Source organism: Marmota monax, unplaced genomic scaffold (genome assembly GCF_021218885.2).
Source record: "Marmota monax isolate L192 unplaced genomic scaffold, Marmota_monax_Labrador192_F-V1.1 WCK01_AAM20220418_F8-fsc00111, whole genome shotgun sequence".
In the NCBI taxonomy this organism is placed as follows: domain Eukaryota; kingdom Metazoa; phylum Chordata; class Mammalia; order Rodentia; family Sciuridae; genus Marmota; species Marmota monax.
The window spans coordinates 4782025-4795377 of record NW_026695067.1 but is presented as its reverse complement, the minus strand read 5'-3'; the positions used below and the strand labels follow the sequence as shown (position 1 = coordinate 4795377).

Genomic DNA, 13353 nt, shown 5'->3' with positions numbered 1-13353 from the left:
TTGTCCAGCATGTAAGAGGCCCTGGGTTTGTGCTACAAAAAAGAGAAAAGAACCCCAACTGAAAAGTACTCAAATATCTATCAGTACATGAATGATGATGAAGAATGAACGTGCTTCTATCCATACAAGGGGATATTGCTTAACAATAACAAAGACCCAACTACAGACACACATGGTAACATGTATGATTCTCAAAACCATTACAGTGGCAGAAAGAAGCTAGACACAAAGAGTACATACTATATGGTTTCATTTATGACATTCTAGAAAGGCAAAGATAATCAATAGTTACAGAAAGCAGATCAGTGATCACCTGGGGCTGGGACTATCCAGGCCCTCAGGGACAAGGGGGAACTTTAGTGGATGGGAATGTTCTGTCTCACTGTAGTGCATGGCAGTTACCCAGGTGTTCACATTTGTCAAAACACGTCAAATGACACATTTTATTACATGTAAATTTTACCTTCTTTAAAAATAGTAAATATATGCTACATTTTTTCTGGGACTGGAAAGCCAACTCTTTTTTTTTTTGGCACTGAGGATTGAACCCAGAAGCTACTGAGCTATATCCCTATCCCTTTTTATTTTGCAACAGGGACTTACTAAGTTCAAGAGCTAGCCTCAAACTTGGGATCCTCCTGCCTCAGGCTCTGCCAGCCCCCAACTGTTAAAATGTAACAAACAATTGAACAATAAACAAAAAACTAAACCAAGACTCCATTTATTCACTTACCAGACTGCCCCCCCCAAAAAAATCCCAAAAGTTTATTAACACAGTGTTGACATGGTTATGAGAAAAAAAATACTCTCAATCACTTATGATGGGTATAATTCCTAACGAGGGGATTTTGGCAATATTTATTAAACTACAAATACTTTGACCCAGCAGTTTCATTTCTAGGATTTCATCCTACAGATAAAGTCAACCATAGGTGAAACTACCTGTTAAAGGTTAGGGACTGCAACAATGTTCAAAGTAACACAAAGCAAGAATGAGCCAATTGTCCCCAGATATAGGACAGGTTAAATAAATGACACATCCACACAATGGAATCCTGTGTAACTACAGAAAAGAATCAGGAAAGTCTGTGTGTGCTAATATGAAAAGATTTTCAAGGGTAATGTTAGATGTACAAACAAGCATTATGTTTGGTATGCTGCAATTTGTGTAAAAACAGCATCAACAAAAGCCCAGAGGGATGTCTGTTTGGATTTTCTTAGGTACTGTATGTAAAAACAAACTGCAGTGACCCAGCACGTAATCCCAGTCATTCTGGAAGCTGAAGCAGGAGGATCAAAAGTTTAAAGGCAGCCTCAGCAATTTAGTGAGGCCCTAAATAATGTAGTAAGACCTTGTCTCCAAATAAAATACAAAAAAAGGGCTGGGGATGTGTCTCAGTGGTTAAGTACCTCTGGAGTTCAATCTCTAGTGCCAAAAACCAACCAACCAACCAAACCAGGCTCAGGTGGCACACTCCTGTAATCCCAATTATTCCCAAGGCTGAGGCAAGAGAATGGCCGAAAACAATTTAGCAAGACCCTGTCTCAGAATAAAAAATAAGCTGGGTATAATGGTGCACGCCTATAATTCCAGCAGCTCAGGAGGCTGAGGCAGGGGGATCACAAATTCAAAGCCAGCCTCAGAAACTTAGCAAGGCTCTAGGTCATACAGCCAGACCTGTCTCACAATTTAAAAAATATGAAAAGGACTGAGGATGTGGCTTAGTGGTTGAGCACCCTTGGGTTCAATTCCTGGTTAAAACAAAACAAAATAATAATAAAAAAAAAACAAAAACCTGAAAGAACCACCAAGAAACTAATATCGGGGAAAATCCATATGAAAAAGGTGTGGGGAAGAGTATAGAGTTGTGTGTGAGGGACAATTCTTTTAATTTTTGAATCATGTGAATGTGTTACCTATCCAAAATGAAAATACTTATTTAAAATTAACAACAAAGGCTGGGGTTGTAGCTCAGAGGTAGAGCACTTGCCTGGCACGTGTGAGGCACTGGCTTCAATCCTCAGTTCATGTAAAAACTAACTAAATAAATAAAGATATTGTGTCCATCTACAACTAAAAACTTTTTTTTTTAATTTATAAAATAAAATAAACATCAAAGCCAGGCCTGTTTATCCCAGGTACTGGGTAGGCTGAAGTAGGAGGGCTGAAAGTTCAAGGTCAACCAGGGCAAGAGCCTAACTCCAAAAATAAAAAGGGCTGGGGATGCAGCTCAGTGGTAAAGTGCCCCTGGGGTCAATCCCCAGTGGTGCTAAAAATGAAAATAAAATAGCATATTATATGTTGGTACATTAACTAGAATAGTGGATCATCATCCAAGTTATTTGAAGGAAAATGTATCAAGTGCCTAGTCCAGTATAGGGACATATTCAGCACATAAACAGGGTAATTACTGTTTCTATGCATCCCCTACAAAGTCCCTGCACACAACCTCTCTTACTTTTGGTTTCAGTTCCCCAGAAGTGCCAGCCTGCTTTTTCCATCTGTGCTCTGCCAGGGACTTCCCCTCTGCAGGGTGAATTTCCCATCTCTTCTCAAGGTCCACATGGCAGCAGTCTCAGGCCTGGCCTCCTCAGGGAAGCCATTTAGGTGGCCTTGGCCCTCCCTCACGTGTGGATTGCAAGGTCTGCTTGGTCCTCCTAGCCCAGGGGCCTTTGAACCTCAGGCTCCTGTTCCTATAGTGCTGGCCTTGCCTCCTTTCACAGGGTGGAGCCGTGGCTGGTGGTGGCAGGCCTTGCCCTCCACCTAGACATCTGGAAAAGTTTCGGTTTCCCCTAAAATTTGTTGATCTTCCCACACCCATGGAGAAAACCTGAGGAGTTTCAGTTTCTCTCAAGTCATGATCTCATTTTCCTCACTGCTCCCCCTGGTCCCTGCCAAGAGATAGTGCCAGCTTCCATGGTGAAGATGCCTGGTACTCCCAGGGCACTTGCCATTACATGTGTAGCAGCCATGGAGGCATCTGCGGGTGAATTGTGCTTACTTGGAGCTCACGTCCCAGCAAAAAGGTACAGCAGCAGACAGTGGGGAATAGGCAGTGACAGTTGAAAGAGGGGAGACAGGCAGAGGCAGAGGAGCAGCCCTGCTGGGCTTCGGGGGCAGCAGTGTGGCCAGTGGGGACTTTGGAACTGAGTCCTAGAAGGAGAGCCTTGGACAGGCCCACGAGAGGCCTCTAGGTGAGCAGAGAGGGGTAGCCAGGAGCGGCAGGCTGGGGCTGAGGAGGGCCCCGCAGCTGAGATCCAAGTTCCATGACTGCAGCTGTAAGGGACATGCTAGACTTGAAGAAGGCACCCCAGGCCAGGCAGAAGGCCCGCCAAGGAAGTGTCTGGCACCAGCAGGGAGAGGGGCAAACTGGATGGGCCCTGGTGCCAAAGAAAAGGGCCCCAAAGGAAAGGGCCCCAAAGGAAAGGCCTGGTGCCAGAGGACAAGCTGAAGGCTGTTCCTCAAGGAGGCAGCTCTGGTTTTTGCAGTTTGGTTTTGGTTTTCCCCCTACAAGTCTGTCCAGGAAGCGAGATTCGTTTCTTAGCACTGGAGAGTCAGAGGCCCCTTCTCTGTGAGCTGGAGCACTGGAGCACAAAGCTGGCTGGGCCAGGGCCAGGACTGGTTGCCTGTTTCCTTCTCTTCAGCAGAGAAGTTGGGCAGCAGTTGGCAGTGCCCCAACTCCCCTCTTGAATGTGATGAGCCCCTCACCTTGTCCTGTATCAAGTTAATGTTTGTAGAACCACGCCCCTCTTTCCTGATCAACCTGTATCCCCAAATATAAAGAACAGAAAGAAGCCCTGGGCCCCGCATATTGGGGCTTTGAGACTCAGGAGGAAGAACTACAGGTATCCAGACACTCTAGGTCAGCCTCCAGGGCCTAGGTCCTTCCTGGGCTGGTAGCAGAGGGGCATCACCTTGCAGCCCTCCTAGCCCACCCTATACCCCCATAGCCACACTTCACTTCTTCTCTGCTCCACATTGGAAACACCACATTTATTTGTCAGAGTCTTTTAAACCTCTAGTAAGACGTACAGGAACAGCAGGGCTCTCCTGCATGCTGCCCTGGCCCAGCTCATCAGGCATGCAGGATGGAGCTGGCAGATGAATCAAGGTGTCTTCAGGAGTGGGGCCATAGAAGCTGCAGGCCCTGCAGTCCCATGCCCTCCCCCACCAGCTTGGCCTAGACTGCAATCAGGAAGGTGGGCCCAGCCCAGTCCTGTTGCAGGGGCCTCTTACAGGGAGTTGCCTTCCCTCTCCCTCCCCCACCCTCTTAGATCCCCTCAGCTTGTAGCCTGAGCCATGCACTTTGATCCTTCACATAGGTACCACACCAGCTGCCATCAGGCTGGTTCTGTGTGTCCTGGCTCTCCTGTCAGGGAGTCGGCTGGACAGGGCAGTCCTGGCTCTCCTGTCCTTACTCTGTGTAGCCAGCTCAGGGCTGGGCACTTGGTGGGGGCAAAGGCCTGTCAAATAACCACTGCAGGCAGGAACTCCCAGCTGCTGCTGGCCCCCAGCCTCCATCCATGGGCTCCTGGTTGGCCCTGAAACTCTTCAGGGCCTCAACTTTCTACAGTGCAGATCAACACCTCCTCCTTCAAGAAGCCCCCTAGCTTAGTGCCAGACTTGAGGCTGGGCAATGGATGGTCAGCCAGGGCTGCTACTTCAGGGCCCTTAGGACTGCCTCCAGCTTCATGGCCACTGCCAGGTCGCCCTTCACCTTCAGTCGCCCACTCATGTAGGCCCCCAGGGGCCGCAGCTCCCTGCACAACAGAGCCCGCAGGTCTGCCTCAGCCATCTCCACCACCACGTCGGGGACACCTTCAGGAACCCCATGTCCCACCCTGCCTCGCCCTGTAGGTGGAAAGAAAACTGAGCATTAGTAGGGATGTGGGACAGACAGCTATGGAGGGAAGAAGAAGTTAGCATGTCCCATTGGAAGGAGCAAAGAATACTGGTTAGGAGTTTAGGTTCTAGGGCTGGAGTGTAGTTCAGTGGTAAGAGCACCTGGTTAGCATGCATGAGGCCCTGGGCTCCATCCCCAGCACATGTGCACACAAACAGTTTGGGTTCAATACCCTGGATTCTAATCCTATAGGCCACTTGGTGCCTCAGTGTGCAAATCTGTGAAGGGGATGATGAGCCCTAAATCAAAGCTGATGAGAAGTAGGTGACATAATGCACAAAAGTGCTCAGCACAGAGCCTGGCATGTGGCAGGCTTCCTGCCACATGAGGAGTTCACTCAGGGAGGTGACAGAACAGACTTACTTGGTATCAGCAGCCTGGCTGTCTCAATTGTCCTCCCACAGCAGAGAGAGCAAGGCCCAGAAAATTATTGTCTAGAAATGGTGTCAGAGCCCCTGACTGCCATGGGTTCATCCCCAAACTGTGGCAAGAGTAGGAAGCCTTGCTCCTACAGGGTATGTGGGAGCGGCCTAAAAAACAGCCATGGGATCAGGTGTATAAGCAACTGGATATGAGGGGGATGCGGGGCGGGCAGCTGCACCTGTGGTGAGATCCAGGAAGTAGATGTTCTGGGTGCCACTGGGAAGGATGACATTGAACTGGTAGCAGGCCCCAACCTGGCTGACCAGCACTTCAGACAGGAAAGGCTCCAGAGCAGTCAGCAGCCCCTCGGCCACAGGCTGCTTCAGGCCCTGAGATGCAGGTAGCTCCACTTCGCTCACCATCTCCAGAGTATCTGCTGGGGTGGCCAAAAGTGCTGGGGAGGGAGGCAGAGAGGCAGGTCAGTGTGTTCCCAGGGACAGGTGGCCTCTGCCTCTTTTGGCTTCTGATCAACTTGCTTCCCTGCCAGGAGGCTGCCCCCAGGTTTCTACCCTAAACACCCAAATCCTGTTTCTTAGCTGTTCCAGCTGAGATCAGATGTGAAGCCCTCTTTCCAGCTACTGCTATCTCCTCTCACGGTGGCTGCCACAGGCCTCTCCATACTCACACAACCTGGACTCTTCTCACTGCCCTAGCTTGGGTTGACCCTAGAATCAGTATGGGTCAAACAGACAGGCAGAGCGTGCACTGTGCTTGGAGCAAGTAGCGAAGTCAGCTCCATGCCAAACTGAACAGCACCTCCCTCCTGCTCCCCAGGTTCCTCACCTGGCCCAGCAGATGGAGTACCTCCTGCCACTGAGTTCATGCCCCCTCCCAGCAAGTGGAGGGCCAGCTGCTGGAGGGTGCTGTCCAGGCTGGACCCAGCTGGGCTGTCCTGGGGCTGCTGTAGCACGGCCTCCACTGCCAGCTCCACGCGGTCCACCTCTAGCCCCCAGGCCCTGGTCACATCGTTGATCTCCAGCTGAAGGACAGTGGGGAAGACATGGAATTCATGCAATAAACCTTTTCTGAGCACCTTCTTTGGGTGGGCCACTATGGCCACATGTGGACCTGGAGGTCCCACACCTGTCCTTAGGGAGCATAGGCAGGGGATGCTGACAGTCCAGCTGTGCAAGTGCTCAAACAAGGAGGAGGGAGGACTGGCAGCAGGGAGAGTGACACTGGCAGTGGGGGACTCTCCAGGTGGGGGACCTTCCAGGCAATAGGAACAGCATGCGCAAAGCCTAGAGAGGAGAACCTGGAAGTCTGGGCACTTCAAGCAGCCAGAGTTCCAATTAGTCAGAACCTAAAGTGTGGGCTGGGGGACCAGAGACAGCTGAAGTCTCAGAGGCAGCCTCCTCCTACTCACTTGGATTTCTTCTGAGGCAACAAGGACATCAGAGAGGAGTTCACTCAGGGAGGTGACAGAACAGACTTACTTTTTGGAAACACCCTCCTGGCTACTGTGTGGACACTGAATTGGATGGGCTGATGATGGAGGCTTGGGGACCAAACGTCACTGTTTCAAATTGCAGGAAGAAAGCAGACAGGTTTGGTGGAGGGAAGGAGGGTGAAGTGAAGCAGAGACTCACTGAGGGAGCACAACTCTGCCAACTGTGCCAAGCTGCAGCAGCCACAGGGCCATTTGGCTTATGGCTGCCTGGATGTGCCAGGGCATAGAGGACAGGGGAGGGGGAAGCAGGCTTCTGGTGTGGTTTTCCTGGGCTCATGAATATGGCATTCACTTAGAGACTCACACAAACAGGATGTGGAGAGGTGTGTGTGATAAGTGATCTTTTGTTTGTTTTTTAATTCTGAAAGTTTTGGGTGTCTGTGGGAGAGCAAGGGTCCCACAGGAAGCTGGATAAATGGGAGCAAGGTGCAGGAGAGTCAGACTGGACTGTGTGCCGTGAACAATAAGTGCCCAGAGGAAACAAATCCTGGGTGGCTGAGCTCTCCCAGAGAGGTGACAGATGAGAAGGGGACAGTGCAGGAACCTGGACAATGAAAGGCAGGAGAACCAGCAAGGTCAAGAGGAGCAGAAGAGGAGGAGTCACACACGCAAACACTGCCATCAGGTGAAGGAAGGGAAGGCTGAGAAGTGTCTGCTGGGCTGGGAAGAGGGAGGTCACCATGTCACCACAGCTATCTTAGGAGCTTGGGGGAAGCCTGACTAAGGATGGGATGAGAGAAATGGGAGTCTTCCAGAAGGGAAGGGGAGAGAGGTAAGAGCTAGAGGTGAAGCAGGCAAAAGGAGAATGTTTCTGTGCATTAAAGAGGGAAGAAAGAATAAAGAGACAGTGAACCTGAGTGGAGGGAGAGAGGGAAGGAAAGAGAGGGGGAGTCCTAGAGAAGGTAGGGCCCAGAGCACTGTCCTATGAAGAGATGAGCCTCAAGAAGGGCATGCAGGCAGGAAATGAGTAAGGAAAAGCATGCAGAAGGGTGTGGAGGTTGAAGCTGGAGGCCAAAAGATTCCTGTCTGAGAGTTTGTTTTTCTTTTTTTCTTGCATGTAGAGGCAGGATCTGCTGAAGAGTGATGGGGTGGCCAGGCTGCAGGAGGGCAGCAGAGAGGTGGAGCCACCTGAGAACACTAGCAGGTGAGCCACTGAGGAGGAGCCAGCAAGTAAGGGGCAGTCTGCAATCTCTTCAGAGGAAAAGTAGGCAAAAAAGAAATGAGATTGAAAATCCCTGCCTGAACCAGGGCTGGGGAGATTCTGCTTCAACCTCAGGTGCTGCCCTTGCTTTGCCAGGTGCCCACAGAGTATGGGCAATGGCCCTGAGTAACTCTCACATTACAGGATGGACTGCCCCTTTCACACCAGGGCAATTTTTAACAGGGCGCAGATCCACTTTTCTTTTCCTAAAGATAAATATAATGGAATATGGGTTTGATTTTTTTTGCTACTGGAAATTGAACTCAGGGGCACTCGATCACCAAGCCATAACCCCAGCCCTATTTTGTATTTTATTTAGAGACAGGGTCTTAGCGCCTTGCTTTTGCTGAGGCTGGCTTTGAACTCACAATCCTTCTGCCTCAGCTTCCTGAGGGTGTGAGGTTTTATGAATAAAAATATGTTATCAACTTATTGTCTGAATTGTATTAAATCAAACACGCTATTGAGGGTGGGGGATCAAGGGCTCTGGCTCTGGTCCAGCTCTTTGCGTGTAGGCAAGTGGGGAAGTATTGGGAATTGACCTCAGGGGTGCTCTCCTACTGAGCTACATCCCAGTCCTTTTTATTTTTTGAGACAGAGTCTTACTAAGTTGCCCAGGCTGGCCTCAAACTTGCCATTCTCCTTCCTCAGCCTCCTTGGCTGCTGGGATTACAGGTGTGCGCCATCATGCCCAGCCAGTTGTGGCTCTTAAAGGCAAGTTGAATCATTTCTGAGTCTGGGTTTCCACCCTCCAGTAATACTGGCCCTCTTGCTGCAAAAATGTGAAGATGAGATACTCTGGGGCAAGCACTGGGCTCCGTGAACCTTGACAGACAGAGTATGTAAGGGCTATTATTACGATCAGGAGTAACCTTCTGAGGAACTTCACCTAGCTGGCTGCTTGCTGACCTCCTTGATGGAATGAGCTGGGGATCTCCAGAACTGGCATTCATCCCACTCCCTCTCTGTCCTCTAATCCCATACCCCTGGGTTTAGATCAGAGTGGAGGGGAAAGAGGGAAAAGTTCTCTCATCTTCCTCCATGAGGACAAGCAAAAGGGAGGAAGCACAAGTTGAGTGTGGCTGTGAGGGACGTGCCACTGCTCCTGCACTTATGTTTATCCTATCTTTTAGAACAAAGAATTTAAGGTGAATTCCATGTAGATCATTTTTATATACAAGGAGAAAATCCAAGAAAAAGATCAAATGTCTCCATGTTTCTTTGTTCTGTTCCAAGCGAGAAAAATCAGCCCACAAAAATGCATATGCTCCCTTATGAGCACAGAACTCTCATCAGGGGGTTGGGCTGGAAGGGTCCCCCTCCTATCACCCACCACCCACCCTGAGAGTTGGGCCCTGACTCCAACAGGAACTGCAGAGGGCCCTGAGGCCTCATGTTGATGTCAGCAGTCAGAGGCAGGGCCCTAGGAGTTCCCGCACGGGTGCTTTCCTTTATTAGGACCACGTGTGCCCAGGATTACTATGACTAGGCTACCTTCTATTCCTCAACTCAGATCACTGGATCAGCAGAGGTGATTACACTCTTGGCACAAAAGGTAAACTAAAGTTAGAACAAACTGGTGTTTGCTCAAAGTGACCAGGTGCCAGCTCTGAGCTCTACCTTGTGAGGAGCCGCCTACCAGGAGCTGGTCGCTGATCTTGAGCTTCTCCATCTGAATCTCCCGCAGCGGCCTTCTGAGCAGGGCCTTGGTCATGGCATTCTGGGCTGTCATGCGCGTGGCTGTATTTAGGTCCTTTACAGTCATCACCGACAGCACTGGGTCCCAGATACGGAACTGGACATCAGCCCCCACAGACAGCACAGCCCCATCCTTAGAGGCCAACTGTTGGGAGTGGCCATGAGAGAGAAAGGACACTTAGGAGGCTGGGGCTACAAGGAGGTCATGCCCACTGGGACCACCCAATTTGACCCACCCACCTGGCAGATAACTCCTTAAAGGCAAAATGGTGTCCCCCAAGTACATGGGATCAGGTGTAAAGAGTGAGGATGCCCTCCTAGCTTTTACTTTGACTTTCTGTTCTCTTCTCCCACTCTCCCAGAAGGCTACTTTCAGGCCAATGCCCTAGCACCCATAGAATACTCTCCACAAAGCCCTACTCTGTCTGTCCAGAGCAGCTGGGAAGTCTCTTACCTTGCAAGGAGGGACATTGAAGGCTCGTGTCCTCAGATCCACTCTCTGAAAGGAGTCAATGAAGGGCAGGAGCAGAACCATGCCAGGTCCCTGGGGGGTGCGGATCCGGCCCAGTCGAAACACAATCATCCGCTCATAGGTGGGCACGATCTGTCCACAATGGCAAGGAAAAGAGTTGGAAGTGGGGGCTGACATTGTGGCTCAGTGGTAGAGTGCTTACCTAGCATGCGTGAAGCACTGGGTTCGATCCTCAGCACCACATAAAAATAAAATAAAGGTACTGTGTTCACCTACAACTAAAAAATATATTTAAAAAAAAAAAAGAGTTGGAAGTGGTCTGCCTAAGCTGGCCAGTGACATTTTCCCAGATCCCTCCTTCTCCCCTCTCCCCTTTGCTCGGTCACAATCAAGTATCCTTAACTGTTTTTAGATAAGAAAACCAAGGCTCAGAGAGGTCAGGCTTAGAGAGGTACTCAGAAATCACATAGCACCTGAGTGAAATAGGCACTATTTGAATGCAGTTCTGAATGACTCCAAAGGTCATATGTCTTAATCACCACACTGTACTAACTTGATTTTTTTTAAAGTAGTTTTTAGTTGTATATAGACACAATATCTTTATTTATTTTTATGTGGTGCTGAGGATTGAACTTAGTGCCTCCCGCATGCCAGGCAAACACGCTACCAGCCCCTAACTTTTTAGGGAAACTTCACCTTTGTTGTCTAAAGCTAGGCATGACTCACATCAGGAAACTGTCTGCCCTTGGATTAGCTGGGGGAAAGGCTGAGCTGTTGTAACAGCAAACAAAAGGCTTTGCCAACTTCAGGTCCCTGGAATCCTAAAGATGTTGAAGAAATTAAGAATTGAAGACCCAGAAATACACAGTAATTTGTCCAAGGTCACACGGTATTTATTTCAGTGGCATTTCAGAACTAGGATCTAGGATCATCAAAGAACTCCCTTTCAGATCACACAAACCTAGAGGCTTTCTAGAAAAGGTGACTATTGTCTTGGGCCACACAAAGAGGAAGGCCTGACAGGGCTTCCACCTTCACCACAGCTTGCAGGTATAGATCTATTACTTATCCTTTTTCCATCTATACCACCACTTGTTGAAAATGAGGCCTGGCTTCCTATTGCAAATTGCCTGCTGGGCCAGGTTGGATGTTTTATTTCTAATTTGGCCTAACCCAAAGGAAGGATGATCTGCCCAAGATATCTGTCCAGATCCCAGGACTCAGAAGTTTGGGAAGACTTCCTAATGGTTCTACTCCTTACTGATTCCCATGATGACAAGTCTGGGCCTCAGTTTTCTCATATTAAAGATGGAAAGAAAATTCTTGCCTTGCCCCTTTCATAGAGTTGTGATAACAGAATATGGAGAATTCATTCATCAATGCCAAAAACTTCAATATGACCTAACCACTCTAGGACTGACCCAGCCAGTCTTACCTTCAGGGCAAACCAGCCAGAAATGGGGAAGGTGATCATCAGCAGCAAGAACCCCAAGAAACTGATGAGGCCATGGCAGAGGCAGGAGGGCCAGCTTTGGGGTATATCTGGGGGCAAGAGAGAATAGGCAGTCAAGGAACACCAGATGGCCTGGCAGGACAGCTGTAAGTACAATGAGCTTGGTCAGGTGTACCCTTTGCCCACTTTACCCTTCTCACAGTTCTCAATCATATCTTTGGACACATGCTCATTCCCTCCTCCCATACATCAAAACTAATCTATCCCAAGTACAACCCTCACGAGACCTTATTCTTTGCTAGGCAAGTCTCTGAACCTGAGAATCCAATGCTGTCCTTATTGGACTGAGCAGGAATCAATCCCTTGTCTAATTTATACTGCCTACTCATGCCTGTCATGGAGCCAGGAGTACCTGGGCATCTTTAAATGTGTGCTGGCTTGAGCTGAATGCTGCTGGCATAACACATTCCTCTTCTACCAAATGCCCCAGAAGAACGCTTTTAAGGGATTCTTATGGAAACAATGCCTTAGCCTATAGGGATAGGGATACAGCATTAATTTCTCATTAATAGGAGCCTGAGATGGGGATAAAATTTTCTTTTCTACTCCTCACTCCATTTTAATGCCCTAAGAACCATCAAAAATGCATATTTCAATTCAAGCAGTTTGATGGTGGTGGTGGTTGGGGTGTGGAGGGGGGAGGTAGGAAGATAAGGCACATCCAAACTAAAGAGAGAACCAGGTGTCCAGGATGACAGAGAAAGCCCTAGAATCTGGGATGAGCTTATTCTCTGCTCCTCTTCTTCCAATCCTGGACAGGAAGCAGAAAGGAACCTCGGTTCCATCTTTCATGAAGCTCATGTCTCCTGGGTTTCCCAAGCCCCAGGACACCAAGGTTCCACTTCCTGCCTGACCCACTCTGACCCACTGTGACCTCTGCAGGAAAGAAATCCTTGGACAGGAGCAGCTGTCAGTAAGAAGGGTCAGGGAGGGACCAAACCTCCAAGGTCAGGCTGAGAAGTATAGGATCTGGCCTGTGGCCAAAGGAACCACAGAGAGCTTTGGAGCAAGACAGGGCGAGGACAGACAATGGATTGCTGAAGGCCTGCCTTTTTGTTCTGTGTATCTTCTCCAGCTACAAAGGAGATGGCAGGTCCCTGGGTTTCCACCCTGGGGTGAATATTCTTCCATTTCTCCACAGGCGCCTGTAGGGTGCTGATGACCTATGCATAATGGGAACTTGAAACCTATGCCCTGATAAAAGCCGAGGAGAAATGTGATGCGGTTAATTTCGGGAAGATGGAAGCTACGCTGGCTCTGAGGCTGCAGTGCCAGGCCCCTAGGGAGGGCAGATCAGCAGAAACACCCCAGCGCCGGGCCCAGCCCCCTCTCCACATTGCAAGTCGTTCCCCTTCTCGGTCCCTCCTCTGAGGGTGCAAGGCCGGCCGACTCCTTAGAGGCAGAGGGTTCCGGCCTGTGGGTACTGGCCAGTCTTCCCCTCTCCCGGGTTCGCCGTGCTGGGCGACCACTCACCGGACCCCGGACCCACGCCGCCCCGCTCTGGGGACAAGCAGCCCTTCTGCGAGCCCAGAAAGCCGAAGCTCGACTGCTGGAAGCGGTCAAAATCCCCCAAGGGCAGCGCCCGGTACCCGGACCTGCCGAGCATGATTCCTGACAGAGACACACCCCCGCGCCTCTGTGCGGCCACAACCTCTGCCGGCCGCCGCTTCCGGCTTCCCCGGCGTCACCACA

At 49.8% G+C, this 13353-nt stretch overlaps 1 protein-coding gene across 3 annotated transcripts; it reads right to left on the bottom strand.

Annotated features, from left to right (window-relative positions):
* Nucleotides 1-233: 233 nt before the first annotated feature.
* On the bottom strand, nt 234-13353 carry Stoml1 (stomatin like 1). Of its 3 annotated transcripts, none has more exons than XM_046428102.2 (7): nt 13135-13353; nt 11584-11690; nt 10131-10280; nt 9618-9821; nt 6111-6306; nt 5506-5721; nt 234-4852 (listed from the first exon to the last, which is right to left on the bottom strand). In XM_046428102.2, exons 1-7 carry the CDS (start codon nt 13265-13267, stop codon nt 4659-4661), a joined length of 1200 nt encoding a protein of 399 aa, XP_046284058.1. In that variant the 5' UTR covers nt 13268-13353; the 3' UTR covers nt 234-4658. The 3 variants fall into 3 exon arrangements, with proteins under 3 accessions (XP_046284058.1, XP_046284060.1, XP_046284059.1); XM_046428104.2 differs by having other exon boundaries at nt 13257-13280; XM_046428103.2 differs by lacking the exon at nt 13135-13353 and adding an exon at nt 12014-12235.

What these genes read in the sequence shown, in the direction of transcription:
- Stoml1 (XM_046428102.2), bottom strand. Translation starts at nt 13,267, where the DNA reads ATGCTCGGCAGGTCCGGGTACCGGGCGCTGCCCTTGGGGGATTTTGAC. An exon ending in CGGCGTGGGTCCGGGGTCCG is followed by an intron (nt 11,691 to 13,134) that starts GTGAGTGGTCGC and finishes TCTTGCCCCCAG; the next exon opens with ATATACCCCAAAGCTGGCCC. An exon ending in TCAATGTCCCTCCTTGCAAG is followed by an intron (nt 9,822 to 10,130) that starts GTAAGAGACTTC and finishes CACTCCCAACAG; the next exon opens with TTGGCCTCTAAGGATGGGGC.